We start from the raw sequence: 22,685 nt of genomic DNA, 5'->3' as shown, positions 1-22,685 counted from the left end.
TGGAGATTTTCAGTCAACCAGATCGCGGATGTCCCAAAAGTGCTTTTCCAAATGGCAACTGGACTTTCTTTGCTCTTGCTTGAAGACATTTTGCTTTTCCTTCAAGAAGCTTCTTCATTTCTGACTGAAGAAGTATTTGAGGGGTTGCCACATAGAAGAGGGGGTCACTTTATTCACCAGAGCACCAGAGGGAAGGACGAGAAACAGTGGCTGGAAAGTGATCAAAGAGAGAAGCAACCTAGAATTTTCCTAACAGTGAGGACAATCAACCAGTGGAACAGCTTCCCACCAGAAATCGTCGGCGCTCCATCACGGGAGGTTTTTAAGAAGAGGCTAGATAGACAGTTGCTTATCTGAGATGGTATAGGTCAGGGGTAGGCCACCTTGGCTCTTTTATGACTGGTGGACTTCAACTCCCAGAATTCCTGAGCCAGCATGGGGGAACTACGGCCCCCTTGATGACGTGTGGACTTCAACTCCCAGAATTCCTGAGCCAGCCATGCTGAGGGGAAAGGGAGAGTTTTCCAAGCTGAGCCAGGCTGGCTCAGGAATTCTGGGAGTTGAAGTCTACGAGTCATAAAGCGGCCTAGGCCTAGCCCAGGGGTAGGCCACCTTGGCTCTTTTATGACTCGTGGACTTCAACTCCCAGAATTCCTGAGCCAGCCATGCTGCGGGGAAAGGGAGAGGTTTCCAAGCTGAGCCATGCTGGCTCAGGAATTCTGGGAGTTGAAGTCCACGAGGCATAAAAGAGCCAAGGTTGCCTACCCCTGCTATAGGTTCTCCTGCTTAAGGGGGGGCTGGACTAGAAGACCTCCAAGGTCCCTTCCAGCTCTATTCTATTTTAATATCTTCAAGCAAGAACAAACAAAGGCCAGTTGCCTTTTGAAAAAAACAGCTTTGGGACTTGCTTGCTTTGGGAACTATAGTGGCAACGAGGAAGACCATTGTCATTCCAAGGAATTTAGTGACATGTTTTGATTTCTCCTTCATATTGAGAAAACCGGTCCACACAAACAAGCAAAGCCCCATCTGCGGGATGCAGGCAGCACACAAAATCACGCACCCTCCGGTCTGCATAAAAACCTCTACCCACAGAACCAGTCCCTGGTGCCCAAAAGGATGGGGACCTCTATCAATTTAGAGCTCACTCACAGCTAGGCTGCTTGTTTTTGCTTGCTGAAGAAACGAAAGGGGGAGACTGAAATCTTCACATACCTTCAAAGCTTTTTTTGCGATGAAAGTCTCAGGCTTCCAGTTCCTATCCCAGAATCATGGATAAAAAAGATTCTTCTTTTCCTGGAGTTTCTGAAGTTTGATGCAGTTCAGTGGTGAAAAAAGTAAGACCCTAATTAGGCAGGAAAAATAGATACAGGTGTAGGAAGAAAAATCAGGTCCGCTTCCAAGCCGGGAGAAAGATGCTGAAAAATGAAATGGAGGCTAGCTGCTTAGGAAAGGAGGTTTCTGTTTATTGATGAGCAGAACCAACAACAGCAGGAGGTTCTGGGGCAGCTGACAAAATGGAGTTGAGACTAGGTGGGGTTTTATACATTGTTTGGGGCTTTGTGTTTGAATGCCTGTTCCTTGTGAAATGTACTTTGACCTGTGGTTGAATGTGCCCTTTTTGTACTCCAGTTATTGTTGCCTGACCCCCATTGTGGTTGGGAGGTCATGCCCTGTCCTTGGAGCTGGGCGGGGAATGTAGATTTTAGGAGTCTTTGTTTTTCTAATTCCATCAGCTCCAGCCTACTGTGGGAGCTGTGTCTAAAGGCGTTTTGCAGCTGCCAAAAAAGCCAACACAGTGCTAGGCTGCATTAACAGAGGGATAGAATCGAGATCACGTGAAGGGTTAATACCACTTTACAAGGCCTTGTTGAGGTCACACTTGGAATTCTGCATCCAGTTTTGGTCACCCCGATGTAAAAAAGATGTTGAGACCCTAGAAACAGTGCAGAGGAGAGCAACAAAGATGATCAGGGGTCTGGGGGCTAAATCATAGGATGAAACAGTTGAGGAGCACCAGGTAGGTATGTCTAGCTATCAAACAGATGGATTGGGGAGACATGACAGCTGTCTCCCAATACTTGAGGGAAAAAGGGGTCAACTTATTCTCTAAAGCACCAAAGGGCAGGACAAGAAGTAATGGGTGGAAGCTTGTTAAAGAGAGAGATCCAGTCTGGAAGTAAGGACAAATTTGTTGATGGCGAGAACAAGTAATCAGCAGAATGACTTACCTCTGAAAGTTGAAGGTGCTCCATCATTGGCGCTTTGCAAAAATAAACCGGGTAACCATTTGCCTGGGATGAAATGAGGTCTCCTGCCTTGAGCAAGAATTGGATTAGAACAGGGGTCTCCAATCCCCGGTCTGTGGACCGGTACTGGGCCACAGCATGCCAGCAACCGGTCCACACAAACAAGCAAATCCCCATCTGCAGGATGCAGGCAGCACACAAAACCACGCACCCTCTGGTCCGCGGAAAAATCTCTCCCCACGGAACCGGTCCCTGGTGCCCAAAAGGTTGGGGACCTCTGAACTAGAAGACTTCTGGGGTCTCCCAAGCCTATGCTTCTATGTTCTATATTCTAAAAAGCCACAATGTTGGTAAGGTCTGTAGCAAAAATGACTATATGCTTTCGGCAATGATCTGCAATCGTTCCTGTTCTTCTTTTTCAGCCCTATCTTTACCAGCGCTTTAGCCTCGCTCTTCAGCAAATGGGACCTTCCAGTTTTCACGCTGCCTTTCAATTTGGCCCTGAGCCTGTTCCTAGGGGCCACCGGTCACTATAATCCTTTCTTCCCTACGACACTGATAGAACCGACCACCTTTTTGCCCAACAACTCTTGGTCTGACGTTCAAGTGACTATGGTAAGATGATACCAACCGCGTACCCCTTTGTTGTGCGGTCTTTGATGCAGGGAGGGGGGATCTCTAAAGGAAGAAGCTTCAAATAAGTGTGGATAACATGTGTGCGTTGACCTGGATGGTCTGGCTGCTGCGATGCCTTTCTTATCGGCATCGTGTGAAAAGCTGGCATTGTACATATGAGCCAGCCGTGTGCTGCAGCTGCCAAAAAAGCCAACACAGTGTTAGGCTGCATTAACGGAGGGACAGAATCAAGATCACCTGAAGGGTTAGTACCACTTTACAATGCCTTGGTAAGGCCACACTTGGAATACGGCATCCAGTTTTGGTCACCACGATATAAAAAAGATGTTGAGACTCTAGAAAGAGTACAGAGAAGAGCAACAAAGATGATTAGGGGACTGGAGGCTAAAACATATAAGGAATGGTTGCTGGAATTGGGTATGTCTAGTTTAACGAAGAGAAGGACGAGGGGGGACAGGATAGCAGTCTTCCAATATCTCAGGGGCTGCCCCAAAGAAGAGGGAGTCAAGCTATTCTCCAAAGCGCCTGAAGGCAGGACCAGAAGCAATGGATGGAAACTGATCAACCTAGAACTAAGGAGAAACTTCCTGACAGTTAGAACAATTAACCAGTGGAACAACCTGCCTCCAGAAGTGGTGAATGCTCCAACATTGGAAGTTTTTAAGAAGGGACTGGACAGCCATTTGTCTGAAATGGTATAGGGTTTCCTGCCTGAGCAGGGGGTTGGACTAGATGGCCTCCAAGATCCCTTCCAACTTATTATTATTATTATTATTATTATTATTATTATTATTATTATTAATAATAATAATAATTATTATTATTATTATTATTATTATTATTATTATTATTATTTATTATTATTATTACTATTATTATAGAATGCCTAGGAAATCTATAGAATGCATGACATTTGGGGGCAACATATTGTGGGAAGAATCCAGAGAAAGAAATATTTTGGGAAATATTAAAAAGGCAGAATATTATATTTCCCCAAAGGATTTTAAAGGCAGAAACCAACCCCCCCACGCCCAAGTCTCTCTGCCCCAGACAGAAACCAGGTCTGCAGAAATGCAGATGTGATAATCTTGTCAGAAAGATTGGAGTCAGGAGGCTGGGATTAGAAAGAAAGATTCGTAGAATCAGCAATCCCTCACATCAAAAATATCCAACAGTCATCCGCCACAGCCCCAGGGAAGCAGGATATGACCTTTGGGACATAATGGGATTAACCCACCACCATCAGAATACGAGGAAGGCACACTCAGACTCAGGTCCAAGTTCATGCCACAGGAACAACTCCAAACAAAAGGCTCCAGAGGGTATAAAAACCCACTCCCTACATGTGCTCTCTCTCTTTTCTTCCAGAGCCATCTTTCTGTCTGGCTCTCCTCTCCAATAAACTGCAACCTTCTTTCCAAAGCAGTCACCATGTGGTTTATTCCCGGCTTGGACTGGACCCTGATGAAGATTTTTTCCTTCAACAATTTGAAATCTGTGTTATTTTAAAATGCTGTATACGTTCCCTAGGCATTCTATATAATATCTAGGCATTATGCAGAAGGACGAGAACTAATTAGGCCACGTATGAAAAGACAGTCATGAATAGGCTTAGGGTTGGGGTTGGGGTTAGGTTTTGGATTAGGGTTAGAATTTTGGATTAAAATCAGGCCTGTGCTGCTTTCTGCAGCACAAGGACTCTACTAAACCTCCTCTTGACAACTTGACAACTCTTGACACCACATTGGATGACCAACAGCAAGCTGAATTGACTTGCTTAAATGATGATGAATGCACTGTTAGAAGACATGAAAGACCAGATATGGGACAATTGTAACAGAATATAACAGAATAACAGTGCTGGAAGGGACCTTGGAGGTCTTCTAGTCCAACCCCCTACTCAGGCAGGAAACCCTATACCATTTCACACAAATGGCTGTCCAGTCTCTTCTTAAAAACTTCCAGTGTTGGAGCATTCACAACTTCTGGAGGCAGGTTGTTCCACTGGTTGATTGTTCTAACTGCCAGGAAGTTTCTCCTTAGTTCTAGGTTGCTTCTCTCCTTGATGAGTTTCCATCCGTTGCTTCTTGTCCTGCCTTCAGGCGCTTTGGAGAGCAGCTTGACTCCCTCTTCTTTGTGGAAGCCCCTGAGATATTGGAAGGCTGCTATCATGTCCCCCCTCGTCCTTCTCTTCATTAAACTAGACATGCCCAATTCCAGCAACCGTTCCTTATATGTTTTCGCCTCCAGTCCCCTAATCATCTTTGTTGCTCTTCTCTGTACTCTTTCCAGAGTCTCGACATCTTTTTTACATCGTGGTGACCAAAACTGGATGCAGTATTCCAAGTGTGGTCTTACCAAGGCCTTGTAAAGTGGTATTAGCACTTCATGTGATCTTGATTCTATCCCTCTGTTAATGCAGCCTAGCATTGTGTTGGCTTTTTTGGCAGCTGCAGCACACAGCTGTCTCCTATTTAAAGGATTATCCACTAGGACTCTGAGATCCCTCTCACAGTTACTACTTCAGTATCACTGAAGCCATCAAGTCAGTAGAAGATCTGATTGTTCCTTACAGTTGTTGTTCTCAGGATGGGATGAATTTAGTGTGTGGCAGAATTCAAATTATGATGCTTATCGCCTATCCAGCAGCAGTCCAGCCCACTCGAAGCCAAATAAACACAGGAGTCACTAAATAGCCGTGTCATGAAAACAGTTTTTCCTGCACTTTAATCCACAAAAAAAGTTGTTTGTTATTCGTGACAACATCAAAACCATGGAAGGTCTCTCTCTGGGCTAGGTTAGGAAATATTATTGTAGCATTTGACTTTTATAGACGGTGTAAACCGCCTAGAACTATATCACCTGAATTGGGCATAATTAAGATGTTATAACATTATATATATACAGTATATATATTATGGTCTACTTTCTGACTTCTAAGAATTGTGGAAACTTTGAACTCTTGGGGAAAACCATAATAACAGCCCATCCTGACTGGATAAAAGACTGAAAGTCACCAACACCTGGCTACCAATTCAATCTTGTTTGTTTGTTTTTTTATTTGAATTTATAAGTGTCTCTAGACCAAAAGCTCTGTCACCTTCTCCCTTTGGACCATTGATTATATGTATTTATTTTTATTGGATTGTAAAACGGTTGCATTGCATTTTCGAAGAGCTGCGTGACCAGCCATCTTCAAACAGCCCTGGGTGTCTCACAACAATAAAAATATGAAAACGATAAAAAACATAAAAGGCTAAAACTCAGTGCCCTGATCAATCTCCCAGGGTAGAGTAGAATAGAATAGAATAGAATAGAATAGAATAGAATAGAATAGAATAGAATAGAATGGAATGGAATGGAATGGAATGGAATAGAATAGAATAGAATAGAATAGAATAGAATAGAATAGAATAGAATAGAATAGAATAGAATAGACATTGGAATATAGAATAGAATAGAATGGAATGGAATGGAATGGAATAGAATAGAATAGAATAGAAATATGAGGAATAGAATAGAATAGAATAGAATAGAATAGAATAGAATAGAATAGAATAGAATAGAATGGAATGGAATGGAATGGAATGGAATGGAATAGAATGGAATGGAATAGAATAGAAATATGAGGAATAGAATAGAATAGAATAGAATAGAATAGAATAGAATAGAATAGAATAGAATAGAATATATGGAATGGAATGGAATGGAATGGAATAGAATAGAATAGAATAGAATAGAATAGAATAGAATAGAATAGAATAGAATAGAATAGAATAGAATGGAATGGAATGGAATGGAATGAAATGGAATAGAATAGAATAGAATAGAATAGAATAGAATAGAATAGAATAGAATAACAGAGTTGGAAGGGACCGTGGAGGTCATCTAGTCCAGCCCCCTGCTCAAGCAGGAGAACCTCTAGTCTCTTCTTGAAAATCTCCAGTCCGCGATTTCTGGAGGCAAGCTGTTCCACTGGTTGATTGTCCTCACTGTCAGAAAGTTTCTCCTTAGTTCCAGGTTGCTTCTCTCTTTGGTCAGTTTCCAACCGTTGTTTCTCGTCCTGCCCTCTGGTGCCTTGATGAATAACGTGACCCCCTCTTCTTTGTGGCAGCCCCTCAAATACCGGAATACTGCTATCATGTCTCCCCTGTTTCTTCTTTTCTTTAGACTAGCCTTCTTCTTTTCTTTGTCTTGCCTTCCGATGCTTTGGAGAATAATTTGACCCCTTCTTCTTTGTGGCAGCCCCTCAAATATTGGAACACTGCTATCATGTCACCCCTAGTCCTTCTTTTCACTAGACTAACCATACCTAGTTCTTGCAACCGGTTTTCATATGTTTTAGTCTTCAGCCCTTTAATCTTCTCTGCACTTTTTCCAAAGTCTCAATTTTTATTTTTATTTTTTGGGGATAATGTGGTGACCAAAACTGGATGCGGTATTCCAGGTGTGGTCTTCAAGGGCAGCCCCATGTAGAGCGCGTTGCAACAATCCAGATGCTATTCTTGGTGATGACATCAACTCCACTCACACAGCATGTTTAACCTGCTTGTGAATTCACTTTCTAACTTGGCCCCCTGCATTGAATCGTAAGAGACTGAACTGCCATTTATCCAAAATGATATCCGGTCTCCTGCTCGAACACGGGGTTGGACTAGAAGACCTCCAAGGTCCCTTCTAACTCTATGATTTTATGTTCTCTATGTTCTATGTCATGTAATGAAAGCTGCCAGGTTCCTACAACAGGCTTAGCAACCTTTAGAAAAAGAACCTGGACAAATTTACAAATTTGTAAATTTACAAATTTACAGATTTTCTGGAGGAATATTTAAACTAAACAGCGGGGACAGTGAGTTAATTGATACAGAACATCCCTGTCGCCGGCAATCTAAAAACTATAGGGCTACCAGTGCATGGAACATAGATATGTGTGCGGACAAGAATATCAACCTTGCTGTCAAGCAAAGTCAAGCTTCTAATAGCGAGTGTCACACAAAGTGCACTAACCAAATAGATAGTAAGACAATAGGGGAACTCAGGCACCACACAGGGTACGTAGAAAGTAAACACAGGGTCGGTCATAAAGGACTCAAATGTCTATACACCAATGCACAGAGTATGAACAGCAAACAGGGTGAACGAGAAATTCAGGTTAACGAGGGCAGATACGATATTGTTGCCATTACAGAAACATGGTGGGATGAAACCCACAAATGGGACACACAGCTAGAGGGATTTAAATTATTTAAAAGAAACAGACCAAATAGGTTAAGCGGTGAATGCTCCAACACTGGACATTTTTAAGAAGAGACTGGATAGCCATTTGTCTGAAATGGTATAGGATTTCCTGCCTGAGCAGGGGCTTGGACTAGATGACCTCCAAGTTCCCTTCCAGTTCTATTCTATTCTATTCTATTCTATTCTATTCTATTCTAATTAACCCAGTGGTTCTCAACCTTTTTAATGCCGCGACCCCAACCGGTCGTAAGTCGAGGACTAAACCGGTCGTAAGTCGAGGATTAAACCGGTCGTAAGTCGAGGACTAAACCAGTCGTAAGTCCAGGACTACCCAACCGGTCATAAGTCGAGGACTTTCCCTGCCCGGGAGCGCCACGCATGTGTGGTTCCGCCCCCTGCGCTGGCCGAGGCGTAGCTGGCAAGTGGCAGAGACGGAGCAGGCCGACCACCAGCTGGCCCAGCCCAAGGGAGGTAAGGCACCCGCTGGAAAAGGGGGGAAAAATGGCGGACAAAAAAAATGGCGGACAGCCTTGCTTGGCGACCCCCATGAAATGGTCGATCGACCCCAAATGGGGTCCCGACCCACAGGTTGAGAACCACTGAATTAACCAGTGGAACAACCTGCCTCCAGAAGCTGTGAATGCTCCAACACTAGAGATTTTTAAGAAGGGACTGGACAGCCATTTGCCTGAAATGATATAGGGTTTCCTTCCTGAGCAGGGGGTTGGACTAGATGACCTCCAAGGTCCCTTCCAACATCATCATCATGATTATTATGATTATTATGATTATTATGATTATGGCTTAAGCATCTTGGGTGAACCTGGTTTCTGAGTACTCGACAAATTGCTAGAATAAAACATTAAACTAAGGATAAGGCTAGACTGACACTTCATGAAAAGGCGCGGTTTGCTTGCAAATAGGAACTTGGGTTTATAACCTTTTGGATTCCCTCTTTGATTCATGTTGCAAAAAGATTATAATATCTCTAGAGTTATTTTTCTCAACCTCGATGCCTTTAAGATGTATGGACTGCAAATCCCAGAATCCTCCAGCCAGCAACGCTGGCTGGGGGATGTAGGGAATTGAAGTCCACACATCTTAAAGGCCGTCAAGAGTTGGAAAAACGCTGTTCTAAACTGTCACATCTGAAGTTGTGGTTCCATATACTCATCCTTCAACCTACCAGAATACCTCTTGGGTGTGGTGTTGTTGCTGTCTTGGCCGCTACACAATTCCAGTGTGGATTATGTTATTTATGGGCTTGGTCACCAGCCAGTAAATTATTCATTCCTCCCTATTTCATCTTGATTATACCTGAAAACATGCTGTCGGTTGTTTTTCCAGCTGGGAAAAAAAGGAGCAGGGGTTTGCAAATCACAAGAAGTTATATCCCACCATAAAAAAATAAAAATAAATAAAAAGCTATGCTAAAAACCAGAAGGAGACTGCTAGCCCTTTTTCTGATCCACACATTTTATTTAAAGCAAAATGTGGGGGGTTTTTTCGTTGCTGTTCACAAATGCTTCTGCTTTTTAATATATTTTTTTAATTGGAAAAAGTGCTAGCAGGACGTTGATTTATTGTTACTAAAGATTTACACCTCCCTTCTAGAATGTTTTACACCTTGAGAACAACACATGTCTGAGATATATAAGGGAAATGAGCTAGAATAAAAGTCACTAAATTAAGCGTAAGAATAATTTATATTATATATTGGAGTTATTGTTTGCGGATTGTTCGGCTGTTTCGTAACATCCTGAATAGTTGAGGTGCTGGCTGTGTGCCCATTAGTCTTTTGTGTTATGACGACCTGGGTAATGGGTTGTGTGATTACATTCTGAGATCTAGTGTAGTGATATCCTGAGTTTTGTGTTGCAACATCCTGGGGGGTTGGCTGTGCTGTAACATCCTGAGCTTTAGCGTTGTAAGAACTCAACTCCAACACAGCCAACCAACCCACCTACAGCACACACACACACACCAATATCTATAGAGAGACAGCAGCGATCACACTTTGCTCGCACAAGCACGAAGCTGAAGACCCCAGCCTGAAGATGACGAGTGGGACCTCGTCGAAACGTCGCCAAGATACTCTCAATCTTACACGGGAAAAGACCCGAGTACGCCAAGACCTGCATACCTGTACCCGTGAAAATCTACGAAAACATATAAATATATATATATATATATATATATATATTGGTTTAAAGGACAATGAGCTAGAATGTTTCAATGAATAGAATAGAGTAGAGCTGGAAGGGACCTTGGAGGTCTTCTAGTCCAGCCCCCTGCTCAAGCAGGAGTCCCTATATCATTTCAATCAACCAATCAATCAGAATAGAGCTGGAAGGGACCTTGGAGGTCTTCTAGTCCAGTCAAGGTTTTAAGTTGACAACTCCATGTATGGGAAAAGCAATTTATTTCATCTGGGAGTAAATTTCTTGTAAAAATAGGAAGGACTCGGCAGCTGGAAGCCACCTTGAGTGTCTCAAGACACTGTGGAAAATTACAGCCTTAGACCTTGATTCCTCCGTAGGTTTGGGAATTAAAAATCCCTCTTTTCCAGAGGTATTTATGCAAGAGTAGCAAGCTATTAAAATATTTTTTTTTAATATTGTTGACTTTTTAGCATAAAGACCTTAATATTTGATAAACAGCGTGTTGCCTGGGCTTATATTTGCAAAGTAATCACTAACAATCAGTTTCTATATTCCAAAGTCCACGTAATAGCTTTGCTTGATTTTCTGTTCTTCCAATAATAATCTCTTTGCCAACCTTGAATTGATGCAATTCTTATTGGTTTGATAGGTAACCAATAAAGATAAAAGATTTTTCCAACATTGCTACCAACAATAATCACATCCATATCATGCTTCTTTTTTATCCGATCATCTTGGTTGCCTCGTCATAAATCCTGTTTACAATTTTTATTTAAATTGGTTTTCCCTACAATGTTCAAAACATTCTCACTGGTTAAGATTTTCTCAAGGTTAATTCCATTTTAAGTATTTAGATCTATTTTCCTCGTACAGGCCGTCCCAACACGTTTACATTTCTCATGTCTTTTTTTTTAAAAAAAATGTGTTTTGAAATATATATTTTTTATTCTTATCTCGGCGAGAGGCTTCAAAAGCAAATGCCAACCGCAACAATAATACTCACAATAATACTAACCACAATAAGAATTGTATTTGCTTAGTGTGGAAAAATGTCTACAGGAGAAGAGAGGATATATTGGAGGGTGTAATATTAGATTGAGTTTGAAGAAGCTTATATGTACTACGGAATTACTAAGGGGCTCAGTCATCACGTTGCTTATTAAGCACTTGATTGTAAAAATAGAAAATTAATAAAATATTTTTTTAAAAAAGAGCAAATGCCAGGGTTATTTAGCAAAAACATTCCCCGATGACTTAGCCAAAGCAGTAATGAGTTTTCGGCTGTCAAGCCCAAAAGAGACTCCGGCAGGAATAATTTGATTTAATTAAAGAATAAGATCTTTGTAGTCCAAGTTCAGCTTATCCCAGCTCAGACGCAGGACCGAGCAGCCTGACATTAGCCCCTTGTACACAGGGACGGGAAGAGCCACGTCAGCTCCTGGGTTGGGTTCAGCAAACAAAAGACTAGTTCATGCTTTTCTGGAACAGATCCAGCCGGGGTTCAATTAATGGAGAAGCTACTAGTCAAGGCCACATCTTGACAGGTGACCAAAATGACCATGGCTGGTGTAGAAGAAGTCCCAGACAGGAAAATAGATGTATATGTATATGTATGTGCAGGTGCAGATGCAGATGTCGATGTAGATAGATAGATTCTATCTATCTATCTATCTATCTATCTATCTATCTATCTATCTATCTATCTATCTATCTATCTATCTATCTATCTATCTATCTATCTATCTATCTATCTATCTATCTACCTACCTACCTACCTACCTACCTACCTACCTACCTACCTACCTACCTACCTACCTACCTACCTACCTACCTACCTACCATGGATATGGATATGGATATGGATATGGATATGGATATGGATATGGATATGGATATGGATAGAGATATAGAGACATAGACATAGACATAGACAGATATAGATAGATAGATAGATAGATAGATAGATAGATAGATAGATAGATAGATAGATAGATAGATAGATAGATAGATAGATAGAGACAGATAGAGACAGATAGAGATAGATAGATAGATAGATAGATAGAGACAGATAGAGATAGAGATAGAGATAGAGATAGAGATAGATAGAGATAGAGATAGAGATAGACATAGACATAGACATAGACATAGATATAGATATAGATATAGATATAGATATAAATAGAGAGAGACAGAGACAGAGACAGACAGACAGACAGACAGACAGAGATAGAGATAGAGATAGAGATAGAGATAGAGATAGAGATAGAGATAGAGATAGAGATAGAGATAGAGATAGAGATAGAGATAGAGATAGAGATATAGGTAGGTAGGTAGATAGATAGATAAGATAGATAGATACAGGACACCCTCTGGAGGTGTTAAGCTCAATCAAGATACAAGCACTTACAACGCTTTGCTTAGTGACTGTTCAAAGTTACAACAGCTCTGGAAAAAAGTGGCTTATGAGCATCTTTTTGCCCTTATGACCGTTGCAGCATCCCCAGGGTCATGTGATTTACATTCAGATGCTTGGCAACTGACTCACATTTATGATGGTTGCAGCGTTCCTGGGGGTCACATGAGAACAGAACAGAACAGAGCTGGAAGGGACCTTGGAGGTCTTCTAGTCGAGCCCCCTGCTCAAGCAGGAGAACCTACTGTATAACATCTCAGACAAGTGACTGTCTAGACTCTTAAAAACCTCCAGTGATGGAGCACCCACGATTTCTGGTGGCAGGCTGTTCCACTGGTTAATTGTCCTCACTGTTAGGAAGTTTCTCCTTAATTCCAGGTTGCTTCTCTCTTTGGTCAGTTTCCAAACATTGTGTCTCATCCTTCCCTCTGGTGCTTTGGAGAATAATGTGATCCCCTCTTCTTGGTGGCAGATACTGGAATACTGCTATCATGTCTCCCCTATTTCCCCTATTTCCCCTATTTCTTCTTTTCTTTAGACTAGCCAAACCCAAGTCCTGCAGCCGTTCTTCATATGTTTTAGCCTCCAGGTCTTGGATCATCTTAGTTGCTCTTCTCTGACTTTTTTCCAAACTCTCAACATCTTTTTTGTGATATGGTGACCAAAATTGGCTGCAGTATTCCAGGTGTGGCCTCACTAGGGTTTTATAAAGCGGCACTAATACCTCGCGTGATCTTGATTCTATGCCTCTGTTTATACAACCCAGGATTGTATTAGCTTTTTTGGCTGCTGCTGCACACGGCTGGCTCATGGTCAAGTGTTCGTCCACTATAATGGAAGTCCTTTTGATACAACCTTCAACCCCTTCCTTTGAATGCTTCTTCCACAGCTCCTGAGGTCTATCCCAGTAGGAATCGGGCAGGTCTACGGTTGCGATAACCCTTGGACTGGTGGCATCATCATGTTGGCTCTTTTCCTCTCATCCCCTCTCATCTTCAGCCATGCTGTGATTGGCTCAGCGGTTGGAGTACCTGCAGGTATGACAGGTGGCATTATATTATTCAACATTCTCCAAGATCCCAAACAGGTTGGGCCTAGAATTCTTACTGTCCATGTTGGTGGAATGTTCTAAGAAAAAGAGGTACACAATTCCAGTATCTCAAGAACATCAATATCTCAAGAGCTTCGTGTTGAGGTAGTGTTCTGTGATGCCGTGCATGGACCAAACTCTGGGATCTAGCGTTTATTGATAGTAAGATTTATTTGCAAAGGTTGGACAGACTTTGATGGCTGGGCGTGACACTTAACCTTTGACAGGGAAGGTGTGAGCTAGTGATCCAAACCAAACAAGTCCAGGGTCTTTGGGGATAACACATTTTCAGGAGAACTTTGGGTAATAATAATAATAATAATAATAATAATAATAATAATAATAATAATAATAATAATAATAATAATAATAATAATAATAATAAAGTTGGAAGGGACCTTGGAGGTCATCTAGTCCAACCCCCTGCTCAGGCAGGAAACCCTATACCATTTCAGACAAATGGCTGTGCAGTCTCTTCTTAAAAACTTCCAGTGTTGGAGCATTCACAGCTTCTGGAGGCAGGTTGTTCCACTGGTTAATTGTTCTCACTGTCAGGAAGTTTCTCCTTAGTTCTAGGTTGCTTCTCTCCTTGGTTAGTTTCCATCCGTTGCTTCTTGTCCTGCCTTCAGGAGCTTTGGAGAATAGCTTGACTCCCTCTTCTTTGGGGCAGCCCCTGGGATACTGGAAGACTGCTATCCTGTCCCCCCTCGTCCTTCTCTTCATTAAACTAGACATACCCAATTCCAGCAGCCGTTCCTTATATGCTTTAGCCTCCAGTCCCCTAATCATCTTTGTTGCTCTTCTCTGCACTCTTTCTAGAGTCTCAACATCTTTTTTAAAATCGTGGTGACCAAAACTGGATGCAGGATTCCAAGTGTGGCCTTACCAAGGCCTTGTAAAGTGGTATTAATACTTCACGTGATCTTGATTCTATCCCTTCTTCCTTTGTTCTTAGAGGATGCCAATTTGGAAATTCATTCCATTTTTGAGTATTTCCCACTCGAGATGAAAAGAAGCGATGCCACCAGGTTTTAGTAACTGTGTTCGAAGGTAGTTCCAAGACCTCAAAGAGCAGTCGTGAGGTTTAATGCACTCTTTTCGTTTCAAAATGTAAATCCGTCTTTTTTAGTTTCCATGTTCATGTCTAACCGAGTTTTTGTCGTTGACCCTCTCCCTGGAACCTCAGGATCACCTGTTAGCGAACTGGTACTCGGTCGGCACACGTCGTCGTCGGTTTTTTCGATTATGTTAGGACCCAACATATTTGTCTCCGTATTTTAGTTCTAGTGTAGAAGTATTAGTACCGCTTTATAAAACCCTAGTGAGGCCACACCTGGGATACTGCAGCCAATTTTGGTCACCATATCACAAAAGAGATGTTGAGACTTTGGGAAAAATTCAGAGAAGAGCAACTAGGATGATCCAAGGCCTGGAGACCAAAATATACAAAGATTCTATGGACCTGGTCTCTCCAGATCTTCTGATCTTGCGCTACTTCTTTGAGTTGTTCTATGCCAGGGATCTTCAAACCTGGCCCTTTGATGGCTTGTGGACTTCAACTCCCAGAATTCCTCAGCCAGGCACACACGCCTGGCTGAGGAATTCTGGGAGTTGAAGTCCACAAGTCATCAAAGGGCCAAGTTTGAAGACCCCTGCTCTATGGGATCATGTCCCAAAGGTGGTTTTCCAAAAGACAACTGGACGTTCTTGGTTTTGTTTTACCTTGAAAATGTTCTACTTCTCATCCAAGGAGCTTCTTCAGTTCTCTTGGATGAGAAGCAAAATGTTTTCAAGTCCAGTTGCCTTTTGGAAAAAGACTCAGAATAGAATACCAGAATTGGAAAGGATCTTGGAGGTCTTCTAGTCCAGCCCCCTGCTTGAGCAGGAGACTCTATACCATCTCAGACAGGTGATTGTCTAGTCTCTTCTTAAATCCTCCAGTGATGGAACACCCACAATTTCTGGTGGCAAGCTGTTCCACTGGTTGATTGTCCTCCCTGTTAGGAAGTAATTCCAGGTTGCTTCTCTCTTTGATTATTCTCCATCCGTTGCTTCTTGTCCTGCCTTCAGATTAAACTTCTAGTTTAATGAAGAGAAGGACGAGGGGGGACAGGATAGCGGAGTTCCAGTATCACAGGGGCTGCCCCAAAGAAGAGGGAGTCAAGCTATTCTCCAAAGCGCCTGAAGGCAGGACAAGAAGCAACGGATGGAAACTAATCAAGGAGAGAAGCAACCTAGAACTAAGGAGAAAGTTCCTGACAGTTAGAACAATTAACCAGTGGAACCACCTGCCTCCAGAAGCGGTGAATGCTCCAACACTGGAGGTTTTTAAGAAGAGACTGGACAGCCATTTGTCTCAAATGGTATAGGGTTTCCTGCCTGAGCAGGGGATTGGACTAGATGACCTCCAAGGTCCCTTCCAACTTTATTATCATTATTATTATTATTATTATTATTATTATTATTATTATTATTATTATTATTATTATTATTATTATTATTATTATTATTATTATTATTATTATAAGATGCCTTGGAGAATAGGCCGACCCCCTCTTCTTTGTGGCAGCCCCCCAAATATTGGGAAACGGCTATCATATCTCCCCTATTTCTTCTTTTCCCTAGATTAGACATACCCAATTCCTGCACCTTTGGGAATAACCTTGACCTGGATGACTGAGAATCTCCATAGACGTTGATGGGAATCATGTTCCTTTTGGGGTTAAAGCTATAGAGGTGGACACCAGGAGGAGAGGTGGACACCAGGAGATCTTCTGGGTTGCCATATTCTCTAAGGGTTCAGCCATTTTTTCCATCTGTTTTATTTTGTAGCTCTGAGTCTGGCTTCCCCTCTGAATAAAATTTACGCCGGGTTGTGGAACTACAACAGCTGCCTCTCCTGCATTGCCATCGGCGGGATGTTCTACGCCCTCACCTGGCAGACATTTGTGTTGGCGGTCACTTGCGGTGAGTAACCAGGCTCTTTCCAGCACTAAAATTCAGGTAGTCCTCGTTTTGCGACCGATCACTTAGTGGCTGTTGAGAGTTCTGATGGACCTACCATATTTACCACCTGGATTCAAAGTTCTGGCGGTTCCCTCGTCGCCCCCCCTCCCATGATCACATGACTGCAGTTTAGATCTATGGCAACCAGGCCCCATTTATTGTCATTTGCGTTCACTTAACGACCGCAGATTTGCTGAATGACCACAGTGGTCCACTTAACCATCACTGCTCTCCTTAAAATCAGGGACGGTCACACAATCCTGTCCTTCGTTGGTGAGCCATTGGTTTGTTTAACGACCGCGGCTTTCGCTTAGCAACCGTTGGTTCACTTGGCTGCCACAGGGTTCGCTTAACAACCACCGCAAAGGAAGGTCATGAAATCCGGACGGTCACACAAGTCCATTTTACGACAGCTGTGCAGCGTCAAGGGAACCGTGGGTTTGCTTCGTGGCTGCAGCTTTCGCAAAATGGCTGCCATGGTTCAGCACAAAAGTGGTCTGTCATGGTTCCGACAGATGTTACTCTTCAAAGAACCTCGAGGCATTGTTTATCTTAAAGAATCTTTATTCAAAACAATGCCTCGAGGTTCTTTGAAGAGTAACATCTGTCAGAACCATGACATGAAGCCAAAATCTGAATTCTCCTCCCCTAAACACATAATAGCAAAGCACAATTCCCTCCCCTAATTAACAGTCATAAATCACATTCTCCAATTCGTTTGAAATGCAGGCTTTCCCTCCAGTTCTCCAGCCTGCCATTCCTTATCATCTCTTATTTCAAACAGCCTTGAGAAAAAACACTTTACTACCAGGTTGTTATGTCAAACTAATTCCCATACATATTCTTCCTTCTCTCCCCCCCAGCATCATCTAATTCTAACTCTAAAAGTAACACACAGGTTAAAGAGAAAATGGCTGTATTTTCATATATTGTCAAAGCAAAAACATCCAATGTTAGCAGCGTTGACAAGGTCATAAAATGGCAGGCACCATTAGGGTCATAATTCGAGCGATACTTCTAGGAGCAAAGGATTTGTCCGAGTTCACACAACTTGTTAAAGCCAGGTGAACAAATACTGTTACTTGATTCACCTCCTTGTTGTGATTCAACCAATAGACCAGGGGTCCCCAACCTGTGGGCTGTGGCCCACTACCAGTCCATGGCCTGTTGACTACCAGGCCATGGGAATGGCTGGCCAATGTGGGCGCACTCCCCCCTCACTCTCGCTAGCCCCACTGTGAGCATTGCATGATGGCTAGCGGCCCCATTTGTGTGCACGCATGGGCTCCAGTGGCCCCATTTGCACATGCGTGCAGGCGCTAGCACCACCATGAGCGTCGTGCAGGTGCGCACGGCCCCATTTGCACATGCAAGCACATGTGTGCCTGTAAATTTGCCTGCTCCTCCCTTTCCCTCCAGGCTGCCAACCTGGAAAATTTGGGGACCTCTGCAATAGACCCCATTCTGGTTTAGTGTGATGGGCTGCTTCGCCCATCCCCACAGGTCACAATAACGGCTAAACCTCAAACGAGTGAACCTGGTTTTTAGCTGGGTGTTAGATGAACTTTGCCACTGGAGAAAGCAGTTGTGTTTGGAAGAGTTAGCAGTGAAAGGAAACCAGGCCGACAAAGAACACCCTGGACACCCTCCAAGCTGACCCCAGCCAGAGCATAGAACCACTCAAAGAAGTAGCGCAAGGTCTGAAGATGTGGAGAGATCCGGTCCATAGAATCGCCAAGAGTCAGACATGATTGAAGGGATAACACCACTCTCAATGAACTCTGCCTTGGATTCTCTTTCCTGTTCCAGCAGCCAAACGGTTGGATCCACGACAAAACAGCAAAAGCTTGGGGGACCAAAGAACGTGATGGCCCTGCTTTAACACAGGGGTCCCCAACCTATGGTCCACAGCCCAGTACCAGACCGTGGCCTGTTGGCCACCAGGCCGCAGGAATAGCTGGCGAGCCACCCCACTCGCGGTAGTGCCACCACGCGGGGGCTAGTGGCCCCCTTTGTGCACGCACGGGGGCACTAGCACTGCCATGTCATGTGGGCACTAGTGGCCTGCTTGCACATGTGCGTGGGTGCCAGCGGCCCATTTGTGTGGGCGCCAGCATGCCGCCATGGATGCGCACAGCCCACTTGCACGTGCGCACACCTGCTACCACTGCCGCAGTGATAGCGTGTCCGTTTGCGCATGAACATTTCCCTGCTCCTCCCTTTTCTTCCGGGCTGCCAAGCAGGAACGCTTGGTGAGCCCTGCTTTAACAAATGACTGTTTTAATTCATTGTATCACTCTTATTGTATTTATTGTACTTATTCATTTATTTGTTGCAACTCAGTAGAGGGTTCCAACCCAACAGCCCACTTTACGACTCAGTGTTTTGTGGGAATTCCCTGCCCCCCATCAAAAAATGGCTTTATTTATTCGTATCCCGCCTTTATTATTTTTACAAATAACGCAAGGCGGCAAACCTCTCCATCGTTACTTTCCCTCTCCTCTTTTACCCACAACAATCTTGTGAGGTGGGTAGGGCCGAGAGGGAGGGAGGCCGGTCCCAAGTAACAGATCGGAGCCTCTTTCACCCCCTGTCCCTTAACCCCTTATTATTTCAGAGTCTTTTACAATCAGTAGCAACGTTACTTATTTATATTTCTTTTTGCAGCTTTTTTTACCGCCTACGTGGGAGAAGCGATGAGCCGTATTTTTTCCGTGGTACGTTGCTGATCATCCGGGAACGAAGATTGACTTGTATCTATTTATCGTCATCAATTCATTCTGAGAGGGGGGGAATGGCAGGTGGCTTAAATGGGGGGAGGTGTCTGTCTTATTTTAACCTCACAATGTCCCACCTGCAAGGCGTAACCGTTAAGACACGCGGTAACCCGTTTAATGACCGCAATGACTTACAAGCAAAATTGCAATCGTTAAGTTGAGGACTACCTGTAGTACAGCACACACAAGTGTGTTGAGTAAGTCCCGAAGTAAGACAGTGGAAACGAATCAAGGAGAGAAGCAAGCTAGAACTAAGGAGAGATGTATTAAGAGTGACAACAATTGATCAGTGGAGCAACCTGAATAGAATAAAAATAGAACAACAGGGCTCGAAGGGACCTCGTAGGTCATCTAGCCTGACCCCTTGCCTAAGCAGGAGTCCCTACACCATTTCTGACCGATGGCAGTTCCGTCTCTTCTTGAAAGCCTCCTGGAGGTTTTTAAGAAGAGATTGGACAACGATTTGTTTGAAGTTGTACAGGGTCTCCTGCCTGAGTAGTGGGCTGGACTAGAAGACCTCCAAGGTCCCTTCCAACTCTGTTGTTCTGTTATTGTCCACTTGATATTATTGCCAATGAGGTAGATATCTTCCATTGTTGTTTAATTCCAAAAAGTGTGTAGCACTTTGTAAGTTTACAACAGATGTAAAAACGGGGCCGGGCTTTGACCACATCTTTGTGGCCCATCCTCTTGATTTTGTATAAACTCCCCAAAGACATTTCTGATATCCCAAAGGTGCTTTTTTCAAGAGGCAACTGGACTTTCTGGTTTTGCTTTGAAGACGTTTCGCTTCTCATCCAAGAAGCTTCTTCAGCTCTGACTGGATGGTGGGGGAAATGGAAGGATTTATACTCCTTGCAGACAGCTGGTCATTTGCCTTCTTTTAGAGAATCGTTGAGGCCACTTGGAGGTTTATCTGTGTCCTCAGGGTCACCTGAGCGGTGCAAAGGGGTGTGGAGCCTTCTTGGGACTGCTGAAAAGACAATGTTATAACACTGGAGATAGATGATTTATATTTATATTCCTTGCAGACATTTGCCTTCTTTTAGAGAATCGTTGAGGCTGCTTGGAGGTTGATCTATGTCCTCAGGGTCACCTGAGCAGTGCAAATGGGTGTGGAGCCTTCTTGGGACTGCTGAAAGGACTGTGTTGTAACACTGGAGATAGATGATGTTGTATCCTCCCCCTCTGTTGAGGGAGGGCTGTTCAATTTTGACCTAGATAGCCTCTTGGACCCCTCATTCAAACCAGCAGTCCTCTCAGTTCAAAATGTGGACTTTGCTGTCTTCAAAAGAGTGGCCTTTTAAATGCAGATGTATTGCTGACAGCAAAATCCACATTTTGGACTGAGTGGACCACTGGTTTGAACGAGGGGTCTAAGAGGCCATCTAGGTCAAAATTGAACAGCCCTTCCTCAACAAAGGGGGAGGGACGCGACATCATCTATCGCCAGTCTACAACACTGTCCTTTCCGCAGTCCCAAGAAGGCTCCACACCCATTTGCAGCGCTCAGGTGACCCTGAGGACACAGATAAGCCTCCAAGTGTCCTCAACACCTCTTTAAAAGAAGGCAAATGACCAGCTGTCTGCAAGGAGTATAAATCTTTCCACTCTCCACCATCCAGTCAGAGCTGAAGAAGCTTCTTGGATGAGAAGCGAAACGTCTTCAAAGCAAAACAAGAAAGTCTAGTTGCCTCTTGACATGGGACAACCATGATGGAGAGTCTCCATAGACCCATTTCTGAGATGTTGCTGTTTTTATTCCTTTCCAGTTTGGGCTTCCAGTTGGGACCTGGCCCTTCTGCTTATCTTCACTCACCTTCCTGCTCTTAACCACCAACAACGAGGCCATCTTCAAGCTGCCTTTGTCCAAAGTCACCTATCCCGAAGTCAACCGGGCATATTACATCGCGAGAAAGAAGCCGTGCCCTGAAACCATTTGTGACAAAGTGTGAATGAGCCAAATCCAAGAATCTGTCTTGCAACTAGACAGTCTTCCCAAGGAAGGACGGAACAAAGACTTAGTTTTCAGCGGACAATTATTATTATTTCTTCTTCTTCTTCTTCTTCTTCTTCTTCTTCTTCTTCTTCTTCTTCTTCTTCTTCTTCTTCTTCTTCTTCTTCTTCTTCTTCTTCTTCTTCTTCTTCTTCTTCTTCTTCTTCTTCTTCTTCTAGAAGAAGAAGAAGAAGAAGAAGAAGAAGAAGAAGAAGAAGAAGAAGAAGAAGAAGAAGAAGAAGAAGTCCTCCTCCTCCTCCTCCTCCTCCTCCTCCTCCTCCTCCTCCTCGATTGTTGATGCCTCCCCTTGGATCAGCCAAGTTCAACCTTCCAGATGTTCTTCAGTCAGAACTGAGCGTCATATAGTTATCTGATTCATCTGGAAAGGAACATAATATAGGTGGGACAATTCAGTTTAGACCAGAGGGGTCCAAACCTGACAACTTTTTAGATTTGTGGACTTCAACACCCAGAATTCCTCAGCCGTGTTTTTTTTTTTTTTAAAAAAGGCATAAAATCAGACGTGACTCGTTTAAAAACTGCCTTGCTTAGAACTGTGGGAAAGAAATAGGAAACTCACTCTAGCTACCTCATACAAGGAAAATCTCTGCAAGATGTTTTATAGATGGCACTTCCCACCCGCAAGGTTAGCCAAAATGGGTCCAAACATCTCACCTTTGTGCTGGAAATGTAAAACAGCAATAGGATCATATTATCATATGTGGTGGGAATGCCCAAAGGCTTGTTGAGTATTGGAATAGGATACGAAGATGGCTGAAAGATATATTAATGTTGGACTTACGAGTTAAAACCTGAACTTTTCCTGTTGGGAATAACTACAGAGAAATACAATAAAGCAACAATCTATTTGCTGTTACATATCTTGACTGCAGCTAGGCTGGCGTTCGCGCAAAAATGGAAGAGCAAAGAAATTCCCACAGAGGAAGAGACACTATATAAAATATTATCATGTGCAGAAATGGACAGGCTCACAGTGGTATTGAAAGACAAATGTAGATCAGTTTATTTCGAAACCTGGGATAAATTTTACCGCTGGAGGGATTCGAGGAGGACGGTTGGGATTATAGGCTAGCGTTAAGATAGAAATATATGTAATT

At 43.3% G+C, this 22,685-nt stretch overlaps 1 protein-coding gene across 1 annotated transcript; it reads left to right on the top strand.

Annotated features, from left to right (window-relative positions):
- Positions 1–2,671: 2,671 nt before the first annotated feature.
- Positions 2,672–21,526, top strand: LOC107297536 (urea transporter 2-like; the record flags this gene model as incomplete). Its single annotated transcript, XM_015826899.1, has 5 exons — positions 2,672–2,864; positions 13,588–13,735; positions 16,621–16,755; positions 19,462–19,511; positions 21,344–21,526. Coding segments are annotated over 5 exons (709 nt in total), but the record flags the coding sequence as incomplete, so codon positions are not given.
- Between the last annotated feature and the right edge of the window lie 1,159 nt (positions 21,527–22,685).

The sequence above is a fragment of the Protobothrops mucrosquamatus genome, unplaced genomic scaffold (genome assembly GCF_001527695.2).
Source record: "Protobothrops mucrosquamatus isolate PMUCROS unplaced genomic scaffold, P.Mucros_1.0 scaffold3365, whole genome shotgun sequence".
Lineage (NCBI taxonomy): Eukaryota > Metazoa > Chordata > Lepidosauria > Squamata > Viperidae > Protobothrops > Protobothrops mucrosquamatus.
This window is presented reverse-complemented; position numbering and strand designations above follow the sequence as displayed.